Source organism: Chamaea fasciata, unplaced genomic scaffold (genome assembly GCF_029207755.1).
Source record: "Chamaea fasciata isolate MVZ Bird 193981 ecotype frontalis unplaced genomic scaffold, bChaFas1.0.hap1 SCAF_5, whole genome shotgun sequence".
Lineage (NCBI taxonomy): Eukaryota > Metazoa > Chordata > Aves > Passeriformes > Sylviidae > Chamaea > Chamaea fasciata.
In genome coordinates, this window is record NW_027094090.1 from 30463618 (window position 1) to 30490483 (window position 26866).

A 26866-nucleotide genomic window follows, 5' to 3' on the forward strand; every position below is an offset into this window, starting at 1 on the left:
TGCAGAGACATTGGTGTTCATGACTGCCTGCCTACCTGCAGTCTGGGGCACAGCACATCCTGGATTTTGAATCATTTTATTACTACTAAAAAATACATTGTTCTCATTTTTTCTTGCTAGTTTCAAACTTCAAAGGGGAGTAACCTGTGGGGAGAAGCCCCAGAGCGTGTAGGGAGGTGTGAGTTCAGTTCCCATCACTGCCCAAGATCGGCTGATGTGCAACAGCTGCGGGCACGTGTACTCCTCCCATTGTGCTTCTTCCCTCCTCTGCCTTTTCTGCCAGGTAGTTACTGGGCTGTTGGACATTCCCTGCATGAGTGGCTGCAGAGAGTTCCATGGCTGATGCCCCTTGGCTTGCTGGATCAGGGGATGTATGTGCAGGCTGCAGAGTGTGGCATGGGCGAGCTGAGGGAGCCAGAAGGTTGCTTGATGTCCTGCTTGGCAGAGGCTGCACCTGCAGCACATGGGGCTGCAGCTCTGCAGGGACAGAGCAGCTGCCTGGAGCTGGATGGAGCTGATTCTCTGAGGGAATGAATGAGGGAGATTCACAGAGGGGTTTGAATTTATGAATAATTTTTTAAGTGGCAGACAATTCAAGGCTGATTCGAAGTAGTTTATCAAAATAGTAATAGTTATCGCCAGTTTGTCTGTGGTGAAAAGGCAGTAGCTTCTTAAATTACCACTACTTTTTAGAAGGTTGCTGTTTTTCACCTGTTTGTATCACAATCGTCACTTGGGTCTTGGCTTCTCCCTGTCTGTGGTAAGATAACCAGAGAGCAGTCTGAGCCCATACCTTTGAAAAAAGCTAATCTCCTGCAGGTGAATAGAAATGCAGAGTTATTATATTATAATATATAATATTATATATTTTATTACATAATTTAAATATAAATGTTTTAATATAAATTATTAAATATAATTTATTATATAAATATTAGAGTAACAGAAATCTCCTGAAGGTGAACCACGGTAAACTGTCTCATGCTGTGATGTTGAGTGGCTGTTGGACAGCTGGTCTAAGGTGGGTTTCAGGCAAACTAATCTGAGTGGATATGTAGGTTTTGTTCTTAGGGGTATTTGAACCTACATGTCCACAAGAAAGCTGCTGTCCTGGCAAACAGTAACTTTTTCTTTTACACCAATGTCTGGTTGTCCTGACCTTTGGGCAGGATACTCTGTGCTTTTATTGTTTACAACAGTTATGCGGTGAATCACAAGGTATGAAACACATTCTCTAGGAGAGAGGCTTGCACCCTCATTCCAGTTTTCCTGCTGGCCTCAGTGGGCTCCTGTGAAGTTTTAGGCAGCTGACCTGCAACTAAGCTCATAGTTGACCCACAGCACATCAAAAATGGAATCCCTCACCCCAACCCATGTAACCACGGTGCCTGCACTGTACAGGTGTGTGCTGTATTTCCCCAGTACCAAGTATCACTCTATTGTTACTAGAAATATTTGTTTAAATAGGCTTCTAGGAAAAGCCCTGCAATTCCAGGCTTAGGGCTTGACTGAAGACCATGTGTAAGCGACACTCCTAGTCCTCAAAAACCCTGAATTTTTGTAAAAGGCTCTGGAATTTACAGTGAACTCTGACTTCCATGAATTATTTTCTATCATCACAATTGCTACTGAATCAAACGATCAAGAAATGCCTGACTATTTTTGATTGATGCTCCTCATAATAAACTCAGTGGGTTTTAAATTTCTTTAAAACTTTAGGACTAATTATTTGACAACCTGCTGCCAGAATTTCTTGTGTTTTGGCTGCTGCAGTAATTTGTGCTGGATTACACTCTGGGGTTGAATGCTTACCATGTGTAATGGGCATTGACTTTACTGCTGTCAGCCCCTGTACTTATTGCACAGTGTAAGACAATGAAAATCAGGTCAAGCTTTACTGTTGGTGGGGAAGTCTGGGAGTTGTGAGGGATATTGGAAGAGTCAAGTTCCAGATCCCAGCCTGTGCTTTTCCAGAGCTTCATCTCCTTCTATACAAGTACTTGTGCTCTTAGTTGTTTTCTTACTAAATTAGTAATTAGAAACTTTTAAAAAAATCCATTATTTTGAAACATGCACCTAATTAGTACTCTTTAATTATTGAAATTGGTGATATACTTTATTGTCCTTACTACTAAATACTAATCTCTACTAATTATCAAGTATTGACCAATGTGAATATTGTAAGGTGTAGTAATAATGAAAAATGTTGCCAGCCTAGCTCCTTAACTGTAACTCTCACACCCATGCCAACCTTACCCATGGAGCTACCTCATGAAGGTACAGTGGAGGTACCTCTTGGAATTTCCGAACAACACCATTTGAGCCAGAGTCATTTAAAACCAAACACTGCCAGCTGAGAGAAAAGAATTTATTAGAAACTGTTAAGCACTACACAAAACTAAACTTTAGAGTATTTTTTTTTCAGTAGACAGCACTCCAGCCTACATACACAGTACTGTGACTTTGGACAGCCACTGTGCTTGTAAGGTATATCTTTAGGATGAGACATTCAAGCAGCATGCACAGTGAGAAAGGGGAAGGGGTGCAAGGAAAACCCTTTTGATTTGCATAAGTTCACAGAAGGTACACTTTTGTAATTGTTTCCCACAAGGCAGTTTGGATTGAAGGAATCACCACTACCCTGGAGACAGCAAGGGGGCTCGGCTCCCCACCTCTGCCCTCAGTGCTGGTGCATGTTGGGACTTTTCAGTAGAAGGTGTTTCAATAAATAGAAATACATCTTTCATCCTACTGGAACACAACCAGGATTTCCAAAGTTGCCATACTCCCCTTGTCAGGGGCTGCACCAGCAGAGACCTCGCTGCTTTTCAGGAGAAACAGGAGCAGAGTCTACAGATTAAGGCAATGCATTTCTTTAATTCAACACAGAAATTGTAACAAACTGCATATTTTCTGATAAATTCAGAAGTATTTAATTGTAAAAAATAAAGTTACTGATCACATGCTACTCTATCTGCTATTCTTCATTAGGTATTGAAATACAGTGGAGCATCACTATAGTCACTGCCCCAACATTGTGGCAGCCAGTGACAGCTTTTCTTCTACCCAGGAGCTGCGAAAGAAGAAACTAATGACTCCTCCGTTCTCCCAGTTCAAATCCTCCCTTGTTTCTTCCCACCTCCCCCAATTTCCACCTCTCTTCCAAAAGAGGGGGGGGGAAAAAAAAAAAAAACCCTTGAAACACCTATCTGGCTCCTGAAAGCAGCTTTATAGCAAGGCTCAACTGTATAGACTAGAAAAAGATATAAAAAGTGACTAAAATCCAAAAATTCAGAGAAGGAAAATGTAATAAAGTACGCATGGCGTGATAAACCAGGATACACATAGCAATTTGCTACATTTTTCAAAAAGTGCTAACCAATTTTAGCTTAAAATAGTTCAAGAGATCTTACAAATTGCTATCATAGTGTAAAACTGAGTATATGGAAAAGACTAAAACCTGACTTGACTGTAGAAAATGTATTATATCTGTTTCTAATTTACATTGTATTTAGGCACACAAAAATAAATACAGACAGTCAAATGCTTCATTAAGTCTGCAGAAAGTTATAGTTAAAACCAAGCAATCAATTGTTGTGACAAACATCACATTTTTACACCTCTCTCTCGACATCACACGTTGTGTACACAGGGCTGGATATCCCTTATGTCATCCTCAGGTCTCTGCAAAAGTTACTTCGAGGGTGAGACTGTTTTCTGCCAAAACCAGGTAATTTGGGAACTACTGGCCACAAAGAGATACTTTCTCAAAGAACTCAACTGATTCTTCCTGTTAAAATGTTTTAGTCCTGCTTTCTGGGCCAGGAGGCTTTGGGCTGGAGCAGGAGCCAGGCAGTGTTATGGCACAACAGGACTGGAAGGTTAGTGACAAGATTTTAATAGCACTGGGTAAAGAGCAAGGGAACAAATCAGAGTAAGGCTATTTTGAGAAGGATCTCCAGGTGTTCTTTTGCTAAGGAGCACATGGTGATCTCAGTATTCCAGCAACCCTCCCTGCTGCTGCCTCAGTAAAACTGGTTTTACCTGAGGTGTAAGCTTTCCCCAGGCACATTCAGTGGACCCTACAGTTGGTTTTAGAATGCTTGTGGTACCTCTGATAACCTCTCTGCAGTGCTCAGGGAAGCAGGAAGACACTTGGCTTCCACTGGCACGGGCTCACCAATACCAGTCTGGTGATTAATGCCACAGTCCCTAATTAATGGCGAAAAAGCATTATGCAGCTGAGATTGGCACAACTGGGAGTCTCTGGTCAACTGGGAACCTAACAATAAATACCAGCTTTCTTGATTTTACCTGAAGAAGAAACTTTTCTGTTTCTGAATATCTAGCTTTAGTATGCTAATTTCCTGCTAGCCAAAGGGCACGACGTGAACTGAGGTTATCAGTGTGTGGTGATTGAGGGCTTTCAACACATAAAAATTATTCAAGTTATCCCACTATCTTGAAACAAATTGAAAAACATCACAAACAATACCAAGCAGCATAATTTTTATTTGGTGTTACAACAGCTGTGCAGCACCCATGCTTTTGGGCACCACATTTTACTGTTTATGACTTTTCTTTATGAAATCTAAACAGTTGTGTTCAAACAACTCTATGTGCTTTTTTAATATACACATTGTGACCCCTGCATTCAGCCTGTCCAGTTAACACTAGAAATATTTGTCAAGGCAATTAATTATTTCCTCTTTGCTATAATTAGGGAGTAATCAAAAGAAAAATTTTACTTAAATCTGACTGATCACATGTACTGTACATACCTGTTCCCAACCCAACGTACGCAAAGTTTCTAAGTTAATGCACTCTCTTATTCAAGTCAAAATGCTGTACATCTAAGTATCCACACAATCGTACATTCCTAATGATTCTTCTTTACACCTTTATTCTTTTTAGAAATCTCTTTTTAAAAAGGCATAAAGAAGTTGCCCTGCAGATCTATATTTCTTTAGAACAAAACATTATACACTACCTCGAAAAATAATTTTATCAAAACCAAATTCAAATCACTGTCATGTACAATTTTCAGTTAACTCTTCACATTGAAATTGCACTTTGCAGATAGAATAAAACTAAAAAATGAAAACATATTTTACTTCCTTTCACAGGAGACTGCCTCTTCAAGATTTTTCTTCCGTGAATGCTTGTATTTGTCTACATAGGCTTTCACTAGATTTGCCACTTTTGCAGAATTAACTTCCCCGCTCTTGCTATGACAAACCTGCAATGGTTTAAAGAACAAAAACGTTTGAAACATTTCCATTGATTTGCCACAATCCCACTTTATTCATTTATTTCCCGATACTTCTGATTCTTCCATCCCAGGCAAAGCATATTTAAAAACTCCTGATACTTTCCGATTGCTTTCCAAATACTTCTGAATTCCCATTCAACTCTTCCACACAATAACCAGGTTCTGTTCTGAGCAGCCAAAGAAAGCTCTTGTGGATGGAGAAAGAAGAGAGGTATTTTTGCTTCTCCATCTTCCCCCTTTCCAGCAACTATGTGCTGTTCCCACAAAAACAAGAAATCCCTCCCCCAAAGTGTGCCCAAGGAGAAATGTGTGCAGCTTGGATTTCTGGACCAACTCACTTTATCTACAGCTTTCCGCACAATTTCTTTGTATTCCTCCTTGGTGATATCTTTGTTTTGGTAGAAAGGTTTAATGGCCAGCTTGACCTCTTGTGCTGCTTTTTCTTGAATTAACAATTTCTGAAGAGAAAACAAACTTGAGTGTTGTATTTCACTGCCTATGTATCTTTATCACTCACAAGTTAGAACTTTACAGGAAAAAGGTCGCTACAGAAGATTAGAAAACCACCCCCACCCTCCCCCCCCACATTTCAGCTCTCATGGGAGCTGCCTGTGCTCTGCTAAGAACAGAACGTTTTCCCACAGCAATTCAAGTAATATTCATAATAGTGCTGCATTAAAGAAGACCGCATTAATAAGAGTCAGAGGCTAATCTGTGTCCTATGGCTGCCACAAAAATATTACATCCATGATCGTATGGAGTATGTTGCACTGAAGGGTTATTGTTATAACTTGCTATTTTTTAGTATATCAAAATGCATTTATACAAAAAATAAAATTTCTATGTTTAAATGTAAAGATATAAACAGTGTATATATAAATAAATGCTGAACTTTGAACTTGCCTGGTCCTTCTTCGAGCTATCTGCACTGGCTTCCACTGTTACACTTGCTTTGTTTTCTCCCAGTTTTACAGCTGCATTAGAGCTCTTCATGTGACCTGATGATGTTGCATTACCCGAATTTGGTCCCTGAACTGTTCCCACGTTTCCCAGGACTGCTGCTGGAGCAGGCAAAGCTGGAGCACTCATGCTGTTACTCACATGAGAAGCATTTGGAATACCCTGTTTTAAAAAGTTATCAGTAGTTAATACGTCATTCTTCTGTATGGCAATGTGCCTTTTTAGGAGTCTCAGCTGCCCTAGAATAAGCACAAATACTGCATGCTTTGGTTCATTACCTGATTTCCATACTGCCCGTTATTATGGAAGGTACACACATTACATTAGATCTACTCAAAGAAAAAAAAAAAAAAAAAACAAAAAGAAAAGCTTGAGAAATAAACCATCTTCTGTGTCACCACAGTGGCTGCCATTTTCTAGCTCTGATCCCAGTAATACAGTACCCTGCAAACAGGCATGGAGGGTGTTAGAACAGGGGGAAGGAAGTTTATGACTGCAGAATCAACCTGATTTACAAAACGGAGCTGTGATAAGCGAACATTTTCTAAAAAAAACCAGCACCTAAAAACACATGCAAAAGGTACCCAAAGCCACACTTGCATTCCTGCATCATAATGATGCTGCTTTGAAAACATCTATTTTCATGTTTGCTATCAGCTTGAACTTGCAAATAAAAATACACAGGCAAGAGATGAAATCCTGGGTGTAGTATCAAGATCTGTTTTTCAGGAAAAGCCATTTTCTGGCCATTTCCAAACATCACCAAAAGGCACTATACATATTTTTGAACTGAGAAATTAAGTAGCTCTCAGACTTCAGATAGAGGTCATTTTTAGCAAAAGCCCAGAACAACCTCCTGACATGTTTCTGGCAGGCTACACTAAACTCTGCTTTTTTTGCAGGTCATCACTATTACTCTTTACACATCTGCATTTATCTAGATGGAAAATAATGAAACAGGAATCTGAGCTCTTTGGAAAGGACAGAGAAATGGAGCTGTTATAATCAGCGTGCTAATGCTCACCAGTGTGCTCTCTTCATTTTCCTTTCAACAGGAAGGACAGGTGGTGTCCTGCAGTATTCAATCATTTCTATTGTGCTACCACTGAGGGATTGTTGAATGAAAGCTCAAAGAAAAAGCAGCAGCAACTGCAAGAGCATTCAGGTTCATGGACACCAGTCCACAAAAGCAGGTTAAGAGCAACAAATGTAACATGGGCTTTACAACAGGTAAGTGTGTTTTGCCTCAATGCACAATCTTTAGAGAAACATTTTTATTGCTGCTTTAGATACTCATTTCAGAGGTCTGAAGCCTATGTTCTGACTTCTTATGTTTTTGGAGGTTAAATCTACTGGATTTCCAATTGTGAAAATATCTGAATTCAGACATGAGGCATTAATTAAATCAACAAGCAATCTACCAGCATTTTAGTTCCAGCACTACCTTGCTAGTTTACTTTGCAGTGTATTAAGTTATTTCACATGGCCTGTAACCCCACTCAGTATTTCCCACAGCACTCAACTCTCCTTGTTCTAAGTTAATGAATATGAACAGATGAGAGCAGTGAAAAGTGAGAACAATGTAGACCATTTATCAGTTCACTTCAGATCTTTAGAGGTAATGCATGAAAACAGAGGGCTAGAAATAATTTGTTCACTTTTTCAACCTGGAATGTAGGCGAAAGTGGTTTAGGTTAGAACAGGCAGCAGCAAAAAGAAAAGCACAAACCCCAGTCAACTCCTGAAGAGCCCTTTACTTATCATAAATGTAGCATTACATTTTCTCTCAGGGCCATGGGTTCTCCTCCAAGTTGTTCATATTCCTTTCCTTGATACAAAAGCTCTTCATATAAACAGCTAGGTACAGGAGGAGCTCACATATACAAGAGTTGTTTTAAAGGTATCTAAAGAGTCATAAAAAGATGGTCTACCTGCCCTAAGCATGGCAGAGTCCTTCTGAAACTGGAGAAATAAAGTAGGAGTTAGGTCTCAAACAGGGCATGCAAAACCAGGAGGAACAGGTAAGAAGGGAGAAGTTAAAAACACCAAAGAGGTCTCAGAAATTATTAATAAAAAGGCTTAAAAGAGTAAAGTGAGTAAAAAAATGCGTGTGTGGGGAAGTCACTGAGATGGTGACAGCTGGAGAATGGAAGTGTGGAACAAATGGGTGCCATGCAGTACTTGGCAATTTTCATCTGCTCATAGACCTCCACAGGATGAGAACTGCAACACAGAAGTTTAGATCACTTCCTATATGCTGCTGAAAGGGTATTCAAGCATTTCCTAAAATGCTTAAAAATCAGGTTTGGAAGAGGAAAATTTTGTTTAGGAAGCAGGTCAGTTCCAAGATAAAAAAGATAATGGACAACACTGATGAAATTTTTCAGTGTTCATTACCACAGAAACCCGGTTATGATGTTGAACGTTGTTATTAAAAGCTACAGTCTCATGAACAACCCATATGCTCATGGATGCTCCCACTTCAAGTTTGGTGTGGGGTGGAAGAAAATAGGCAAGACAGAAAGAAACTGCAAGTATAAATTTATAGTATTCATGATAAAGAATTCTTAACTGGTATTATTCCACCACTGTTCTTGCCATGGCTTCTGATAAGCATACCTGCAATTGTTTTCCATCTTGCTGTGAAGCAATGTAGTTGACTTGTTGAGATGGTGGGGGTGGAGGTGGAGGCGGAGGTAATCCCTGAGAAATATTTGTGGGAGCAGCTACCTGTATGAGAGGCACTCCAGTAGGGAGATGCATGGGCACTGGAGGGTGGATGTTGAAAGGATTGCGTTGCATATTCATCAAGGGAGGATGGACACCCACTGGATATGGGAAGATATTCATAGGTTGGTGCTGTGCATTCACTTGTGGCATTACATTCATTTGTTGCTGCATCATATTTATTGGTAACTGAGAACCATCACTTTGCTGGTTGCCTTGGTCTTTCAGGTTTGGATCTGCCAAAACAAAAACCAGACAGTATATCAAGAAGAAATTCTGTACTTTATAAAGCAAAAGGAGAGCCAGGTGTCCAAACTCTTAATTAAGGATGGATTATCAAAAAGCTTTCTATAACCTGAGTATTTTCAAGATATTGCACAGTATTCACCACCATACATGCCTTGAAACCAAATGCTAGCTTCCAAGTTTAAAAAGTTCAGGTTATTATGAAAGCCTGTGTTTTGAATTTGTTTTCTCTACTTGTTTGCATAACACAGCCAATAATTATTTCATCACAATGAAACTGCAATTTTTCACCAAAGAGCAGGAAGACAACATAATTTACCCAGTTCCGCAATTGCAGGTTAGTCACACATTATCACATCAGCAAACATGCTCCCCTATGCCTGATCCACACACACTCACTGTACAGTTCTGATAATTACAGAAATACTCTGCTGGCATTTTTCACACAGAATCATCCTCAAACCACTTAAGAAATACTTGTATTTGGAAAGAGTTCTTCGAAGATCCTGTAATGGTACAACAGGTAAAACCTAGAAGTAAAAATAACCTCTTGGGGTAGCAGGTAGCACTTCTTAAATAAATTACTTTGATATTGCATCTTCTCTTCAACAGAAACTAGAAAGTTAAAATCTAGACACAAGCAGCAAGCCTTCCAGAAGTCAAGAAATTAGTTTGAAGAAATGATTGATAGCCTCCAATTTAGACATCCTTCCTTTGAATCCTTTCCTTGAGGAACCCTGTCACCTAATACACAGGGATCGCAATCTAAGGCCTTGTATGTCAGACCAAATCCTCATTTTTGAAGATAATGGGATAACAGAATCACTGAGGTTGCAAGGGACCTATTGAGACTCCCCAGTCCAGCCTACCTGCTGCAGCAGGGTCAGCAAAAGCAGGTTGCCCTGGAGGACCATGTCATGATGGCAACCTAGCTTGTTTTATCCAGTTATGAGAGATTGTTGTACTATTCTCAGCTGAATTCAGGTTCCAAAAGTGAGTAACAGCATGATTGTTCCTGAACTATATGAAAAAGTCTTTGAATCACAAAATGCTTTTGGTTACAGGTTTGGTAAGTTTTCCCTGCGGCAGACAGAAGGGTGACAATGTTGCCTCAAAACTAGGAAGTCACTGATGCAGTTCTCTCAGAAGAGGGAGAAAACTGTTGGTATGGGATGAAAATGGATAAAAATGAAAGGCAAAACAAGGAGAGAGTGCAAGAGTGCAAGTGTGGTTGTCTTCAGAAATGGATTTCATAGTTCTTGAATTCAATTCACATCTATCTTTAAAGATTATTAATCAGGGCCTTAATAATCTGTGGATGACTTCTTAACTAGTCAGAATCAATCTCATCTACAGTTCAGTTAACTTACTTCCTACCAAAAAGTTTACTTCTGTCAGGGCAGTTGCCTTTTAGATATAAAAACCCCTCAAAAACTGATTTAGACTTATATTGACACTTTAGAGGAATTTTAATACTGAAATACAGTAAAAGCACCCGTTTTGTATTTATAAATTACTCTAGATTTTTAAAAAGTATTTAAATAGGAGTATGCTTATCTAGGAACAAGATAAACATCAACATGCTGCTTTGTCACCTCTAAAATCTGCCATGTGGGTCTGCACAGGCAAATTCATGTCTTTTTGAAATGAATTAGCCTTGTTAAAATTGTGCAGATGCTAAAAGTAACCATGAACACATGCTTTCTCTTCAGCCAAATCAATTTACTTCAGCAGCGCTCTTCAGATGCAGTCCTTAAATCCAAACTCAGACTTTATGCACAACCAACAAGCCATCAAAATACAAGAAATCACCAAACTCCACACCTTTACCCCTCCATATTGCAATAACAGTATAGATCCACCCCAAATTAATTCTTAAAGAACTTATCAGCAGACCAGATGACAGGAAAATGTGACAGGATTTTGCTCAGCTACGGCATCTGTGACTAAGCTACTATATTTCAAAACCAATAATACCTTGTTCAGGTGTCTCCTCTTCTTGTCTCATTCCCCATCCAGACTGTGGGCTTGACGAATTGCGTCCCCTTCTTGAATAATAATTCTGCACATCAGCAGGTAAAGTCTTCCTCACAGCCCAGCTGGATGCAGATGTCCACCCAGACCTGTCAGCAGGCGTATCGAATGAGTACTCTTGTTCGTTCTTACGCTTGTATGGCTGCTGTTCTGAGAACCTTGAAGCTTCATTCCCAGAACCATTTGAGTTCCCTGAGAGAGGTTTTCTGTTTTGCCAGTGATTTTCACTCTGGTCTCCATACATGAAACCACTTCGGCCACGGCCACCTCGGCCACACTGACCTCTCCCTCGATTTGGAATCCAACCTGAACCAAAGTTTTTATTCCAAGACTGTCCTGCACTGTCATGCTCTTCCCAATGTGGTTTCTCTCTCTCTCTGTTCCTGACTTCAGGAACAGAGTTCATCCTCTCCATTACCCAATCTGGACAATCGTTCCTCTGCTGCTTATCTGAAGAACACTGATCATCATTGTTTTTTTCTGTATTATTATCCTTCTCTCTTTTAAGATTTTCATTCTGTTTCTCTTGATCACTTTTCCTGTATCGATCATTTCCTCTGGGACTCCTCCAGCTGTCATTTGCCCGTCTCTCTTTCCATCGAGGTGAATGACTTTCCCTCTCATTTCTAGAGAATGAAGAACCTTTATTTCTAGTCCTAGATCGTGATCTTGATCGAGAGCGTGACTGAGACCTAGACCGCCTCCTATTTCTTCTCTCTCTGTCACGATCTCTTCTTTGATTATCTCTATCACTGCTTCGAGACCTAGATTTTCGCCTTGGAGATGAATCCTTAGTTCTTGATCGAGAAGATGATCTCCTGCTTTCCCTGACAGTTTCCCTTTTGGGAGATCGAGATGGTGTTTTTTTCTCATCTCTGAGTGTGTCTCTCTTTGGAGAGCAAGATAAGGATCTCCTTCCCTCCCTCACAGTTACCTTCTTGGGTGATCGTGAGCTCCTGTCTCCAGTTGTCTCCCTTTTAGGTGATGGTGATTGAGATTTCCTGCCCTCTCTCCCAGAAGGAGACCATTTTGTTGATGGAGAGTGAAATCTGGATCTTCTAGTTCGAGCCTTTTTCTCTTTTTTGAGCTCTGGCTGGCACTCTGTTTCTTGAGGAACAGTCTCATCTTTTTCATCAGAACCTGATGCAGAGTTTCCCACGTCACACTGTAAGGAGTTCACTTCTCCTTGCTCTTTACTCACAGGTGGTGGTAACTGCTCAATCTTAGGTTCATTCTGGTCACTGCAAAATGAGTCACAGTCCATTGGTATCATTTCATTGTTATCTTCACCAAAATGTTTATGTTCAGCATTTACCAGGGGTGACTTTGAAGTTCCACCCTCTTCACTTTCTGAAATGGTGTTCTCTTTTACGGGTTGCTCTGATGTACTGTCCATAGAAATACTGTGTATTAATCCATCTGGTTCTTCATCTTGAACAGGTTTTGTATCTGCACAGTCTACTACTGGTGTTAGTTCAGTCTCAGAATTATCTATTTCCATGGCTTCAGGATGCTCAGGCAATTCACTTCTGGGGCTTTCTAATGGCTGATCTTTTCCCAAAGGTTCCAGATGTTCCAACAACTCATTTTCTGGACTAGCTATGGGTTGATCTTCTTTTGTCGAAGTTTCTATGTTCTCCATTAATTCTTTTTGAGGACTGCATGATGTCTGATCTACTTTTTCAGAAGTTGCATGGTCGCATACATCATCTTTGGGACTAGCTACTGTTTCTGCCTGTTGAAGAGTATTTTCACAATTGTCCTGTTTGGCAAGATCTACATTTTTCTCAGTAGCATCTTTTACTTCAAATTCCTGACTTTCACTTCCTAAAGTCAGTACTAGGGGTTCTTGGAGAGAAAAACTTACATCTGCATTGCTTGAAGTATCTTCATCTCTGTCACATTCCCCTGTAGTTTCCTCAATTTCTGCATGCTCACTACAGCTTTCCAATCCATTAGCAGATTCTGTTTCAATATTACTCTTCTGTGGGAGGCTTGCATTATTGCTTTCATTATCTGACTGGTGGTCTTTATCTAAAGTTAGGACTGCTTCAGGCTGAGCAACATCATCATCTTCCACTGAGCCACACGGCGATTTTTCAGAACGTGCAGAACTTCTCAGTTTCTTTTTAACTGCAGGTGTTTGTTGTTTAACTGCTCTTTTAGACTTGCGTTTTGGAGGAGCATTCTCTGCTTCTGAATGAGTTCTATTCAGAGATGGGTTATTGCTTTCAGGGGCGCTGCAAGCAGAACTGCTCGATCGAGGGGAGCTTCGAGACTGACTCAGAGCCTCATTTTTGCTGTTTCGTGCAGACCTTCTTGTAGGAGTAGTAGTAACTGATTTCCTCCTACTTCCTCTAGTGCCAGATGACCCAGAAGCTTCCTTTTTCTCTTCTCCTTCTTGGGTACATGCAACAGCATATCCTTTGCCTAAAGATTCTAATAAGAACAGAAGACATTAAGATTTGATAATAACCGTTTATCTGAACATATTTAAGAACATAAAAGGGCCTTCTGCAGTGTAACATATTTCCTCAAGTATTACAATTTAAGATATAGTATGAAATACTGCCACAGCTTATTTTCTTTTTTAAATGAAAACTGGTTGTTTTAAAGAACAGAAACAAGGTAAAGTGACACATCAGACATCTGAATGCACATTTTAGAAGCAGTGCTGGCATGTGCACGGACAGTGATAGATAGCATGCACAGTGAAACTGTTATTGACAGAGCTGCTCAAAGATAGCCAGCATTTAAACTGTTAGAAAAGTAATGAATTAACCACACAACACTGTTAGCATACAGCAGTTCCTGTACTCTGTAACACAGGCCTGTTGATAGTGAAGCTCAGTACTGGAGAAAGGGTTGTTTTTCAATGGCCAGCACTGGATGACCACACGAGCAGCAGTTGATCAGACACAGCAATGACAGTGCAAACTTACTCACCAGTTACACAGCAAACTGAACTTAAACTCTGCCACAGGACACCCAAGGTGCCCGCAGCCTACAATGCATCAAAAAACCAAAAGCTCTACGAAGAATGACTAAGGCACACCTAGCAAGCAGCTCAGCTCTTGTGTTGATACTGGACTATTTTTATGCTATTTACCATTTGACAAAAGTCTTGTTAGGGAAGCTAATGGTTATGTTCACTGCACAGGGAAAGCTTCTGGTGGTCAGCTCAGGAATTAAAGACTAATGATAATTAAATAAACATACTTGATAATACTCTAGAGCTAAACTAATTTCTTGGGATATCTATTAATTTGTTTCACATTGTGTGTAGATTTCAGGAAGCATCAAGAATGTGGTGTTTAAATTAACTATTTTACAGCTTCAATTTCATACACAAATAGTGCAAACTAAGAAAGATTAATCACTATGGATTTTGCAATTAACCTCACATCACAAACATGACTTTAACCCTGTACATTATTTCCCATGCTTTTGCTACACTAAAATATTTGTCTAATGTATTCACAAACAGACTACATAAAAGTGAGATTGGAGTAAGAAAAATACGTAACAGCAAAAAGGCATCTTTCTATCACTTACTACTTTGTTAGTAGGACAAAAAAAACTATCACTGTATTAAACGCAAACAATAATCTCAGAGAATGTATTCCATAACCACCTTGCTAGCCTTTAGAGGAGCACAGGACTATAATAACATCCTCTGACCCTCCTTGCAAACACACAATAAATTGCTTGAACATGAAAAAAAAAAAAAGTAGTGGTTCTGGGTTTTGCATGTCCAGTGATAAAGTAACCACTTGAGAAAATGAAAACCAACATCAACTGTATAAAATGTATCATGCATTTAAAAGAAAATAACATGATGGTAAAGAGCTTCCAAAGGAATTTCAGCTGACTGACACTATTTTGGGTATCTACTCTAACAGTCTCACCAACCATTTTGTTATGAAGTGACTTTACAGTGGTTAAGCAGCACTTACTTAGCAACAGGTGGCTGTCTCAGACTAATTATGCCTTCAAACCTATTACAATAGCCAGGGAATCAAGTCAGATGTTACATGACATTTCAGATTTTAATATCTGTGATAATTTTCTTCAAGGGAGAAGAAATTGTCTTGTAACAATAAAAAAAAAAACAAACCAGCAGAATACAAGTGGAATGCGGGAATCTGGACAAAATTAAAAGGCAAGTTATTTTTCTAGCACATTCAAAATCTACATGTGAAACACAAACTCCTTTTCAGCATGCCCTATGACTTGCAAAATTTTAACAGAAAAGCTTCACAAGCTTTGGACTTGGACCAAATAAAAGGCACTTCAGCTCACTGACTCTCTACTGAAAAATATTTTAATCACACAAAAACTGCATAATGCCAGCATAAATCATAGTGGTATTTGTAAATTCACTAATGCATTTTCAGGCCAAGCAAGTAAAAAAGACCATTTAATGGTAACAGAGTACTAAAACTGCAGCAGCTACAGGGATGATTCAGACAGTACACTTATCATTGATATGTGTATGTCTCCTTGTACAACCCTGGAAGCTACTGACAGCTGTTACTCTGATGCAAAACTGTATACTTTAGGTGTGACCAAAAGTTGAGAGGAGTTTAAAAAGAAAACAAAAAATACTTATGCTATGATCTTGCAGGCACAATTTAGTAAGAAATGCAAGGACCAGTTTGCATCTTTTTTAAACGCATCTATTTTCTTTGTTCTCCTTTTCTCCACCTTTTTAAAAATTCCTTCTTTATACATATATTTGCCATGCATCTCTAACAGTATTTAGATTAGGTTTCTCTTTACATTTTCTTATGCATATCATCGTTTTACTCAGATGCTATATGAAAACTGAACGGGGAAGGAACACTCACTCAACAGAATGTGACTAAAATCCTCAAGGGACATCTTCATATCCACCATCCCCTGGTTTTACTGGGAAATTTTAAGACTCTTACTTCCAATAGAAAGTATTTAAATAAAATGTGATGACTTAAAACTCTGAATCTTAAAACACTGTCGTATGTTGGCACTAATCTTAAAATTCAATCCTTGTCCACAGTACAAGTATCAAAATTCTAATCAAGGCAACTGACAAAATTCTGTTCTAATTATAATTTTTTAATGCTTCTGGTGCATCCTAACGAAAAGCCTGACTATAGAAGTGGAAAGACAGACAGAGAAGTCTAGAGGTACGAGCTAACGTGTATACTACTATAAGCAAAACGGTTAAGGATCAGTTACATTGCACTGCCGAACATCAGAAACTGAGGAAGCAACCGATCCATTTTTCACTGGGAAATGTGGAGGTGAAATACATACCTTTAAAAATAATAAAAAATATGAATGCAACTTTTTCATGATCCTTCTACTACTTAATTCCTTCTGGCAATTTACTTCCACACAATTTTTGTAAGTCAGGAGACCCAAATCTGTCCTATCTCTTTGCCTACTAGACAAGTGAAAGTGGTGTGATTCCCAATTCAAAGAAGTTCATTAACTCCAGCCCTAAGAAATACGATTGCTTTGTTTCCACTTCTTTGAACTTGTGCAGCTTTTTGCAAGAGAAACTACATGCTCGCTGAGTCTGGAGACAGAGGCTGTTAAAGTAACTGGAGGAAGGCAATTCCTTCCTTGTCTTGTCTTCCGCTGCTTTCCTGACAGACCACGGAGCTCCAGTACTTTTAAAAGGTTTTGCCCTGTAGAGTTTGTAGGCAAACTGAAGGAGATCCATGCACTTCACTGCTTCCTGACTGATGTTCTTCTCTGCCAGAAAAGTTCGTTTCTCACGCTGCACAATACACCTCTGAAATATGCCATTCATAATGCATCAAAATAAGATTTATCCTTGAACAATGGGAAATGAAGAAAGAAGAGCATGAATGGAAAAAATGTTGCAATTAGAAATGGAATTAAGTTACATAAAAACTTATTAATTTAATCTTCAAAAAAATAAGTGATACCAGCTTTGGGGTGGATGGTTCATGTTCTGTATTCCAAATCCAGAAATTAAGTAGCTGACTTTGAAATAGTACCAAACTGCATCAAAACAGATTTTTTCCCTGTAAATGTAACTAACTCTGTTTGATTTCTGATAATATTATTTTAACAATACTCCACATGAGCTATAAATAAAACTTACAAAAAAAAAAGTTTACCAAAGTTTTCCAAAGGCCTGATATTTGTTGGAAGAACTCTTCCAGCCACTGCAGAAGAAGTGAGAAGAAAGGTCTCAGCTTCAGCTCCATAAGATATTAAAGGAACACTGCAAAGTAAAAGCAAAAGCAGTAACATTAGTTGTTTTAGCTGTTTGCAGCGAGTCTTGGAAACAATGCACAAAACCAAAAACACATTAGGCAACTACAACCCTTTCCAACTTCATCACAGCTGGAGTAAAACCCAAAGCTGACAGTGAAAAAAACTTTGTCATATTTAATTTTTAATCTATTAAAATTCTTTGAACAAGGTATGTTATCTTAAAGCAATATACATCTGGCTTTCTTTAAAGTCAAAACTTAATTGCCAGTACTGCAAATAAGGGTCTGAGAGCTGATTTAGTACTTCAGCAGAACAGCAACCTTTTCTGCAGAAAAATGAGAAATAGTCTACATGAGAATTTAGAAAAGGCTCTTTTTTTTTTTCCCTTCATACAAAAAAAAGAGAAAGATATACTTATTCAGACTCCCTCAGCAAACCTTGGGCAAAACCAGAGTTTAGCTAGAGATCTATAATTTTTGCATTATCACTGAGTTGGAATGAAATTTCTTCTAAGAAAATGTACGCGTAGTAAATTTAAATTTATTATTTCAATCCTAGATGCAATTTTTTATAATTAAAAAACTCTTCAATTGCTATTTTAACTTTAGTCTTTGTTTTTATACGAAAGAGAGCAAAGATATGTAATGAAATTAAGATCATAGAACCAATTTCTTATTGTGTTATTTTAAAATCAGTTATTTTTATTATTCTGCTTTATACTCACAAAAATATCCTTAGGACATGTTTTAACACACATCTTCTCTCTGACAAAAAAACCCCCACAGAACTATTTTATACTCTCTGTTTCACTTGATAGAACTCCTGTTAGCTCTTTTTAGATGCAAACAGGATTTTTTCAAAAATGATTACAGAAAAAGTGACAGAACCAACTCATGAAAATAGGGTGCAGGGTGGTGTGGGGAATCAGACCAGACTGATGTTAAAGCAAATATAGTCTGTTATCTAGGGACAGAAATAATTTTAACAGCTCACTGAATATCAGCTTCCAAATAGAAAATATATTCAAACTCCCATTTCTGTGAAAAGGTGACATATTAAGATGCACAAGTCAGTGGACTTACTATGCTTGTCACAAGTACCAAAAAAGTAATAAGACATACAGAAAAAAAAATCTATTGACATTAAAACAAAACACCAGGCAGCAAGTTTAAACAAAAATTTAACAAGTTAAATGCAAACACTATTTAGTTTCAAAAAAATTATATTCTATCTAAAGAGCAATTTGAATTAATCAAACTCCAAACTTGAAGTATGAAGATCCACTATGAATCCAAAACACAGACCTTTCAACTCTAGCAATCACAGATGAACAGGACAATTCCAGTTCTTGCCTCTTCTGTCTGATCCCTGCATTGACTTCTGTGAATTCTGTACTGAAAGACAAATTTCATACAGGAAGTTATAAAAAGTAACTTTGTACTATGACAATTTCAGTAATTGCTCCTACCAATAAGTTTAATTTAACAGTATTAGAACTTTCAACAATCACGATTAAAACTATGCATTAGTTATTGCTTAGAGGGGAAAATAGTCACAGCAAACATAAAAGAAGCCCTAAATAAATAAAGCAGATGGAATGGAAAACAGATGAAATGTGTCTGCTGGGGAGTTGAAGGATGAAGAAACTTTGCATCTTTGGCAAATAAATTCTGTTGCACGCATGGAAAAAAGTTCAACTTTTAGAGACTGTCAAAACCATACAGACATAGTACTTTTTTTTTTTTTTTAATTTGGCCACATTATCCAAATAACATTCTTTTAGATTGTTCATTTTCTTCCATCTATTCAATGAACAATTTTTCTATACACACATTCTTAAGTATTAGGCTTAATTAAGTATTTTGCTTAATGCAAAATTGCTCCATGGATGTTCAAAGTATCCCTCTTGGAATCAAAGAACAACAACAAAGAAGATTGCTTCTGATACAAACCAGGATATTTACTGTTAAATGTTTTGGTAACGGATATTGTAATAACAGGGCTAAACCTTTCCTATCCAAGGCTACAATTCAGCAGGGAATTAAACATGAACTAAAAATAAAACTCTTATTAAATCAATGAGATTAAAATGCTCACGTCTGTGCTTGTGATGCTGAACACATGACAGAAATTGGGGTGTGCCCTTAACTGCACTCATTTTAAAATGCTTGCGCTTATCTTTTAACTGCTCTTTGAAAATGAATTAATACTCTGGCAACCTTCAAAATACGTCAAGGCAGTATATATACAGGTAGGAGCAGAAGGAATTTCAGAACCTACAATACAGTAACCCATCAGTTTATACAAAGCATTAGTACACACTAACCAGTCATTTCTACAGCTAAAAAAGGATTCTTCACTGCTACCACCAGCCAGAAGTGTGCTGAAGAAATTAGTTCTGATGCACTCGTTCCAGCAGGTCTGTCTTCTGGGCTACACAAAAAATAAATTATGAATTAAAGACACCCACAATAAAATAATTAACCCTAAATACATGAAGATGCACTGAAATTAAATCAGCAAGACTTTAGCTCATAAAAAGCAGACACCATAATAGCTCCATAGGTATATGCAGAGATTTGCAGTTGCAGCAAACAAATTTTCTCTATTCAGTCTCTAAATTTACAAAAACTGCTCTTTGCAGATAAACTTCATATTATATATAAAGCAAAATCTTTTGTATTCCACACAGACATTAAAAATAAATATGCTCGATCTTTACTATTGCACAATTCTGCTACCTAATGCACAACAATAAGTACAGCTCGAGAACCTTCACGCCCCTGCACAGCAGTTCACCAAATGTTTTAAGTAACTAGAAAACCTAATGAGGGTACCTGGGATTCTCCTTTACCCTCAGGTAGGATTATGGAATTGAAGCTTGTCTGGTGTGTTTAGTTACTGGGCCCCCACACAGAGGCACAACACTCAGCACCCACTTTGTATTTCAAAAGACGCCACCACTGATTTATGTTGCTCCCAAGGTCCAGCCTTGCACTCACTGCCCGTTGCCGTTTGCAGGCGTGCAGGGAGCCCCGTGCTGGGCACTGCGCTGGCTGCCGGGGAAAAACCAAAAAACAAACCCCAACAACAAACCATCAACTGTCCTCCACATACTCTTCCCACACTAACATACACCTACACTGATCCATTTTTGTCACAGCACCTAAAGGGCTCATACCTCCTCAAATCTGACTAAAACTTTCCTGTCATTTCCTATGACTGGTGTTCTAAAACAGGAATTTAGAATACTCCAATAATTTTAATTCAGAAAAATGAAAAATAAACTTTGTAGTGGGTTGTATAAGAACACATGTCTCAATATGAAGTCATTATCCATATGCTCCATCAAACTTTGCCACAGAGAGCTGCTTTTGCTGGGAACATGACCTATTTTATCAGGGTACAAATTTCAAGTTTTGCCTAAAAAATGGTTGGGTTTAAGCTTCATTTTAAGAATAATAGGAATTTTGAACATTCATCTTTCTCCCTCCAATTAAAAAAGCTATCCAGATATTCTGCAAATGTCCTTATAAAGTAGTTGCTAGTACATCATGGCTTTCTTTAAAATTTTGAACATTTCTTGGATAATTGAGTCCCGTGCCTCCTCCAGAAGGTTTTTAATGGTTCTACTTCTGCTTATATTTGCTTTTTCGCTACAAGTAATATCTGAGAATTAATGCTATGAAACACTTCACTATAAATCAATGAAAGTAAAAATTAAAGCATTCCCCAACCATGAAGTCACATTAGTGGCTGATCTACCCTTAGGCCCTATCTTTTGAGTTCAAAACCCCCTCAGTGCACTGAAAGGTACTTTAAGTTTACAGGGCAACAGAACCCAAATTTCCAAATACCTGACTAAAATGGGGCAAACTGGAGTTAACAACATCCGTGACAACTATGGTGTAATGAGGACCAAACAGAAGTTAGAGCTCAGGCTATCAGCTGCTGAAAACACACAGGATGTGCCCCATACTACATGAAACAAAGCAGTAACCAAAACAGGGACTTGAACATAGCTTTTCCAGCAACTATTCAAACTTCAGGTAAGACAGAATGATGGTAAATGATGGCATTTACACTTCAGAAATTAATTTATAACCTAAACCTTTTTCATGCACATTCATTCACAGGTACAACTATGAGTAAGAAAGCCCTGACCAAAAACTTGTGTCTCAGAGACACAAAGTATTTTCAAAAGGAGGGATGGCAGAAATCAAACAAGAGCCTTTACAGCTCCTTATAAATCTGGCATCTGGTGATCCTGTGTTTATAGGCTAAGATTTATGAACAAGAAACCTGGAAACAGAAACTTTCTTGACAGAAATCTCACATTAAAAAAAACCCCAACTTGATGCAAACCATGTCTATGGCAGATTCACATAAATTACTTGCTTGATTATGTCTATATAGTTTATTGAAAATCATGAAAATCTTCACATAATGGTGCTTGGCTGACAGCTTGAACATGAAACCATCCTCCTTTGGTGAAGATGGATGAAAACAGCATTCGGGATAATGTAACATTCCAATCTAAATGAAATTAACTTGCCACCACAAAACTAAGTTTAATCTGAGAAAGAAGCTCATATAACCTAACACTACATTCTAATTACTTCAAGACAAAAATAGACAAAATAAAAAAGTTTGAATCATACCAAAATGAACAAATAGAAGTTATCCTTGAAAATAAGCGGGAAGGTAGTCCTAAAAATGCTCTAATAAAGAAAGCATTTACAAATGTTTCATTATCAGAACCAACCTTGTTTATCTTCACAGAGAAAGCTTTCTTGTTTTGTTTGTCATACAAAATATTACCTGTGGAACAAGGAACAAAACTTTGATCTTAACTTTAGCATATTAGTTCTTGACTGTTCATAAAAATCATTAATGCAATGGGAGGTTAACAAAATGCATATCTTGAGTGCATTTACAATGTTTACATACAAACTGAGTGAAATGAAAATGCACACACCTTCACAATAGGGTTTTAGATGCCAGGCAGTTTCTTAGCTCTACAGATACTTGCTTCATTTCCTAAGTTATGAATAGACTTATCAAACAACTTCTTTTGAATAAGCCCCTCAGAATAGCAAGCTCAGAATACAGCTAACTGCTGCTTGTGTTTGAACTCTCACCAAAAAAACTTCTGTGAATAAAAGCTAGTCATTAGCCGTTCCCCAGCTGCCTGATCCAGAAAATTACTTGAGGCTGAGACCACATCCAGTTGACTTGTGACTGAAATTGAAGAGGCAGTTTTCCAGTAATAAAAAAACAGGAGTTTCACATACTGCAATTCTGTTATAGTAGTTCCACACTTCTACTACATGGAATTTGGATTTTATATATGAAAGTAAGCAGTTTTGAAAAATTAAACTGGCTCATCAAGAAAAGATATTCTAGAGTCCCTTAATAACACACAGCAATTCTGGCAAATATCAACTTACTGTATTTTTTCTTCACAATTCTGCTTAATTTTACTGTTGTTGGTCCTCTGTCTGGACACACAGCTCGTCTTCAAGATCAAAAAAAGACATTAAAAAAGCAGCTTCCAGGTACATCCAAACAAAATCCTCTCCTATTTGAAGGCATTTTTATTTTATGCACATAAACCAAGTTCTAACTGCTTCAAAACCTGAACTTGCATCATGAATACCATCTTCCATATATTAAAAGCCACAGTGCTTCAAACAGCTTAGACAGAAAAAGAAGAAAACCAATTTACACAAAAATTAATATCCTGTTTTAAATCAGAATGCTCAGTTTTGTTTGATTTCATGACAACATGTGAAACATGTTATAACCTGCTTCCTTTTAAGAATATCAGTCAGTGTTGATTCAAAGTGGTGAATCTTATTTTCTTATCAGTTAAAAAGGGTAATTTACCTCCAGTTGTCTTTGCTGTAGTGAAGTCTGCTTCACATTAAACCTCAAGAACTCTGTATTTTTCACACATTCCATTAAAGACTGACTTTAGATAAGCACTATTTAGCCAAATTCATCTGTGTAATCATAAGCTTCCCCTTATACAATGCAGCAAATGCTACAAGATAAAGTTTTCCAAAACGGAAATGTTATTTCCATATAACAACAGAAATATTCCCTCTCAAGCTTGCTAGGATAAAATCAGTTGTTGACTACAATTATGTTTTACAGAAGAGGAAGATCACCAGTGCTTATGATAACATTCAAGAAAAGTGGATGTTTGTTTAGATAAACAAAGGAAAAGATTTATGTTGTTAAAATTTGATGCAGCCATACTTCAAATTAATGTAAAAATTTGTCAGATTTGCTTGAAAATGCAACTTTCATAGTGCTCAATGCAAGAAATACATTGCCATTTACTTCTTCCTTGCTATTTTAACTATTCAAGTGGGAATTACAGCAATAATAAAAGTAAAATTAAACTACCACTCATGAAAACTAACTTATTTTAAAATAAAAATAATTTTATAAAATTTTCAGGCGGTACATGCTAAACCAGTTGATTTTATACGTTTCGAATATTCCAATTCAAATGCTTGAAATTACACAGATGACCAACCTCCCAAAACTTCTCATCTTCACATGGCTGTAAGTTTCCTTATTGTAGGCACAGTTTTCCTCTTCCTCCTTCCTCCTCAGCTGTTTTGTAACCTGAACCTGTGTAGTAAAATAGAGTCAATCCAATCTAGAATGTCATGACACTTGGGCTTTAAATTCATACAAAGCCTCTCCAGGTCTATACAGAAGTCAAGCTCAAACAGAAGGACTAGAAAACATTTCAAATCTTACTTCTTTGACTTCACAGTTTGGAGACTTTTTTCATTTGTTTTTCATAAAATAGAAAAACCTACACCTTGATATGTTATTGACAATGCCTGAGATGCATACTAAGTTCACAGGACCAAAAAAGTCCTGAACATTCAGGCTGCCATGGCAAGTGTCTCTCATTAAGTGAAATTTAATGCACTAGTTTGCATTAAGAATCTATAAGCTAAGTTTTTTAAAACTACATTGGTTGTTCAGAATACACAAGGTTCACCTCTGGAAAATGTTAAACTACTACTCAACTTAATACGCTTCCTCATAATTAAAACACATCCAATTTTCTTCTAGAGTAAAACAACTTATGCATTTTATACAACACTAAGTTTTTTTCCACATCTCAAAAACACTGAGAACAATACAACTTTTATTTCATACTGTGAAGTTGATTCAATGGTTATATTGCAATTGTTTGCATTAGAAACTTTGTATTTCCTCATTCCCACAATTTGGCTTTTTATGCAACCCCATAACATATTAGCGTTCTAATTCTGACTATCACAAAGAGAAAGCTGCCAGTCTTCATATCAGTACCACTGATAACGCTGACCACTGTCTCTGCATATCTTGGTACACATTCCATCTCTTCCTACAGCTCCAGTGGCTCTTTTTCAGAGGACATGGTTCTCTGCCCACCTGTTTACACTGCAGTTCTGTGAACAGACAATCTTTCAAACTGTACTTTGATAAAGCCTTTACACTTTTCCAAGTGTAAACTTCAGTTTATCCCATTTCAACTGCTTCGTTGATTCTTCAGAAATAAAGAAGACAAAATATGCAAGCAAAGTTTTCTGTGAGAAGGAAGCATCTCTAGTTGCCAGCATGGCTCCTTTACAGGTGACTGCCTGAGCCTCCAGAAGTACAAAAAACGAGTAGTGGAAGCCTATTTTCTAAATGTAACAAAGTGCAAGACCAGCATCTTATTAACTACTTATAAGCAAAATTTCATCACAAAATTTCCAAATTGTACATGGGATTATCAGCATCTTTCTATATGCATTTTTAAGATCAACTATCAGAAGAGGTTTTCTTCCTACTAAATAAACTACTCTTCGTATCAGATTTTTAAGAAGAGCTGAAAAAAATTCCGATTTGGGTTGAACAACATTTAACATTGATTCCTCTTGTGTTCATGTGTTTTTGTCTGGGAACTGGAGGCTGTGAACACAGAAGATTCACTTCAGCTAAAAAAAAGGCAGTATTACATGATAATTGGTATAGCAGTTGTTTACAAAACCTAGTTTGCAAAACACTTTGAGAGCAATTACTATACTTCTAATCTTGGATATATCATGAATGCTCAAAGATACTAGAAAGTGGCAACAGCAGCTTTATGATTATTATTACTATGGTAAATACTTGCTCTGAAAATATAATTAAGAATAATTCCTCACTTCAAATATGTAATAGAAACATTGCAACAGTAACTGCTTTGTTAGGAAAGCTTATTTAATGCAACACATTTCATTTTGTATGAATAAAAAGCTGCAGCATAACTTGGACGCTCTTACAATGAAAGTTATTTAAGAAAATAAGTCTGGAACATACCTTTATCTGCTTATCCAATGCATCCAGCCTGCACACTGCTTGAAACGGTCTGCGATCAATAGGACATGAAGCCTGTGTCTGAAACATTATTTTTATTACAAATTCGGTAATGAGCTAAGAGAAGCCTCAATTTGCTACACTTTTACTCGGTATTACAGTAGCTTAGAGAAGCACACAAAATCCCAGCTTGTTCGCAGTAAGAATGCATTTGGACACATTATCCATACACTTGGTATTTTGTTCCATATATGCAGATTGCCCTTTCAGGAAAAATCTAAAGCAAACAAGAATGTAACACAGAAGCGGTGTTTAAAAAAGGAAAAGCATTTAATGCATTTTACATCAAGTTATCTTCATTTTCTGGTTTTTAATTCCTTTTAGGTAACTGATTTTATACCAATGCTTCCTGATTTTGGCTGGGATAAAGCTAATTTTTCTTAGTAGCTGGTACGCTGCTTTGGAACCTATGTAAGATTAATGTTGATAACGTACTGAAAAGCACAGCAACATGCAAAGTCCTCTACATTTTATATTGTTCTAACATTTTATTTCTTAATATTATTTTCAACAGGAATTTTGTTGCATTGTGTAGGCTCCAAAACATAAAACTGGTGAGGCCAAAAGCCAACAGTGCTTGTAACACATCTCTTTTGTTGCAGTCGGCAGAGAACAGATTCCCACATGTAACATGTTTTAAGTTTTATAAATCAATTTTTAAGAAAAGGGAACTGAAGGCTATTTTACCCTACTGTTTGATGGAAATAGCGATTTACTGTTTTTCCCTGATCACCTAAATGCTCTCTTATTGAGGCTGCACTACATCAGATAAAACACACACACACACAGAGAACAATAATACACTATTAACCATGGAAATGGGAAATTTCAACTGAAGCTCCACCCAGGTGGATCATGTAGTGAATCAACTTTAAGAAAAATCTACATTGGATATTAACTTTTGCTGTGAGAGAACCCTTTATTCCTTTTAATTCCAGACATGCTTGCTGTAGGCACGTGGTTCTTTCTTTGGTTTGG

General features: G+C 37.6%; 1 protein-coding gene across 3 annotated transcripts in view; it reads right to left on the reverse strand.

The window, feature by feature from the left end:
• Positions 1 to 2354: 2354 nt before the first annotated feature.
• Positions 2355 to 26866, reverse strand: part of SCAF11 (SR-related CTD associated factor 11) — a 51349-nt gene continuing 26837 nt past the window's right edge. For all 3 annotated transcript variants that reach the window (XM_066183137.1, XM_066183138.1, XM_066183136.1), the window contains exons 4-15: positions 25832 to 25909; positions 24021 to 24118; positions 22924 to 22991; positions 22239 to 22294; positions 19800 to 19906; positions 18778 to 18867; positions 17374 to 17480; positions 11183 to 13678; positions 8852 to 9195; positions 6176 to 6394; positions 5611 to 5730; positions 2355 to 5239 (exon numbers count right to left, since the gene is read on the reverse strand). In XM_066183137.1, the coding sequence (XP_066039234.1) occupies positions 5111 to 5239; positions 5611 to 5730; positions 6176 to 6394; positions 8852 to 9195; positions 11183 to 13678; positions 17374 to 17480; positions 18778 to 18867; positions 19800 to 19906; positions 22239 to 22294; positions 22924 to 22991; positions 24021 to 24118; positions 25832 to 25909 (3912 nt within the window). In that variant the 3' untranslated portion in view covers positions 2355 to 5110. The remainder of the gene's footprint in view (positions 5240 to 5610; positions 5731 to 6175; positions 6395 to 8851; positions 9196 to 11182; positions 13679 to 17373; positions 17481 to 18777; positions 18868 to 19799; positions 19907 to 22238; positions 22295 to 22923; positions 22992 to 24020; positions 24119 to 25831; positions 25910 to 26866) is intronic.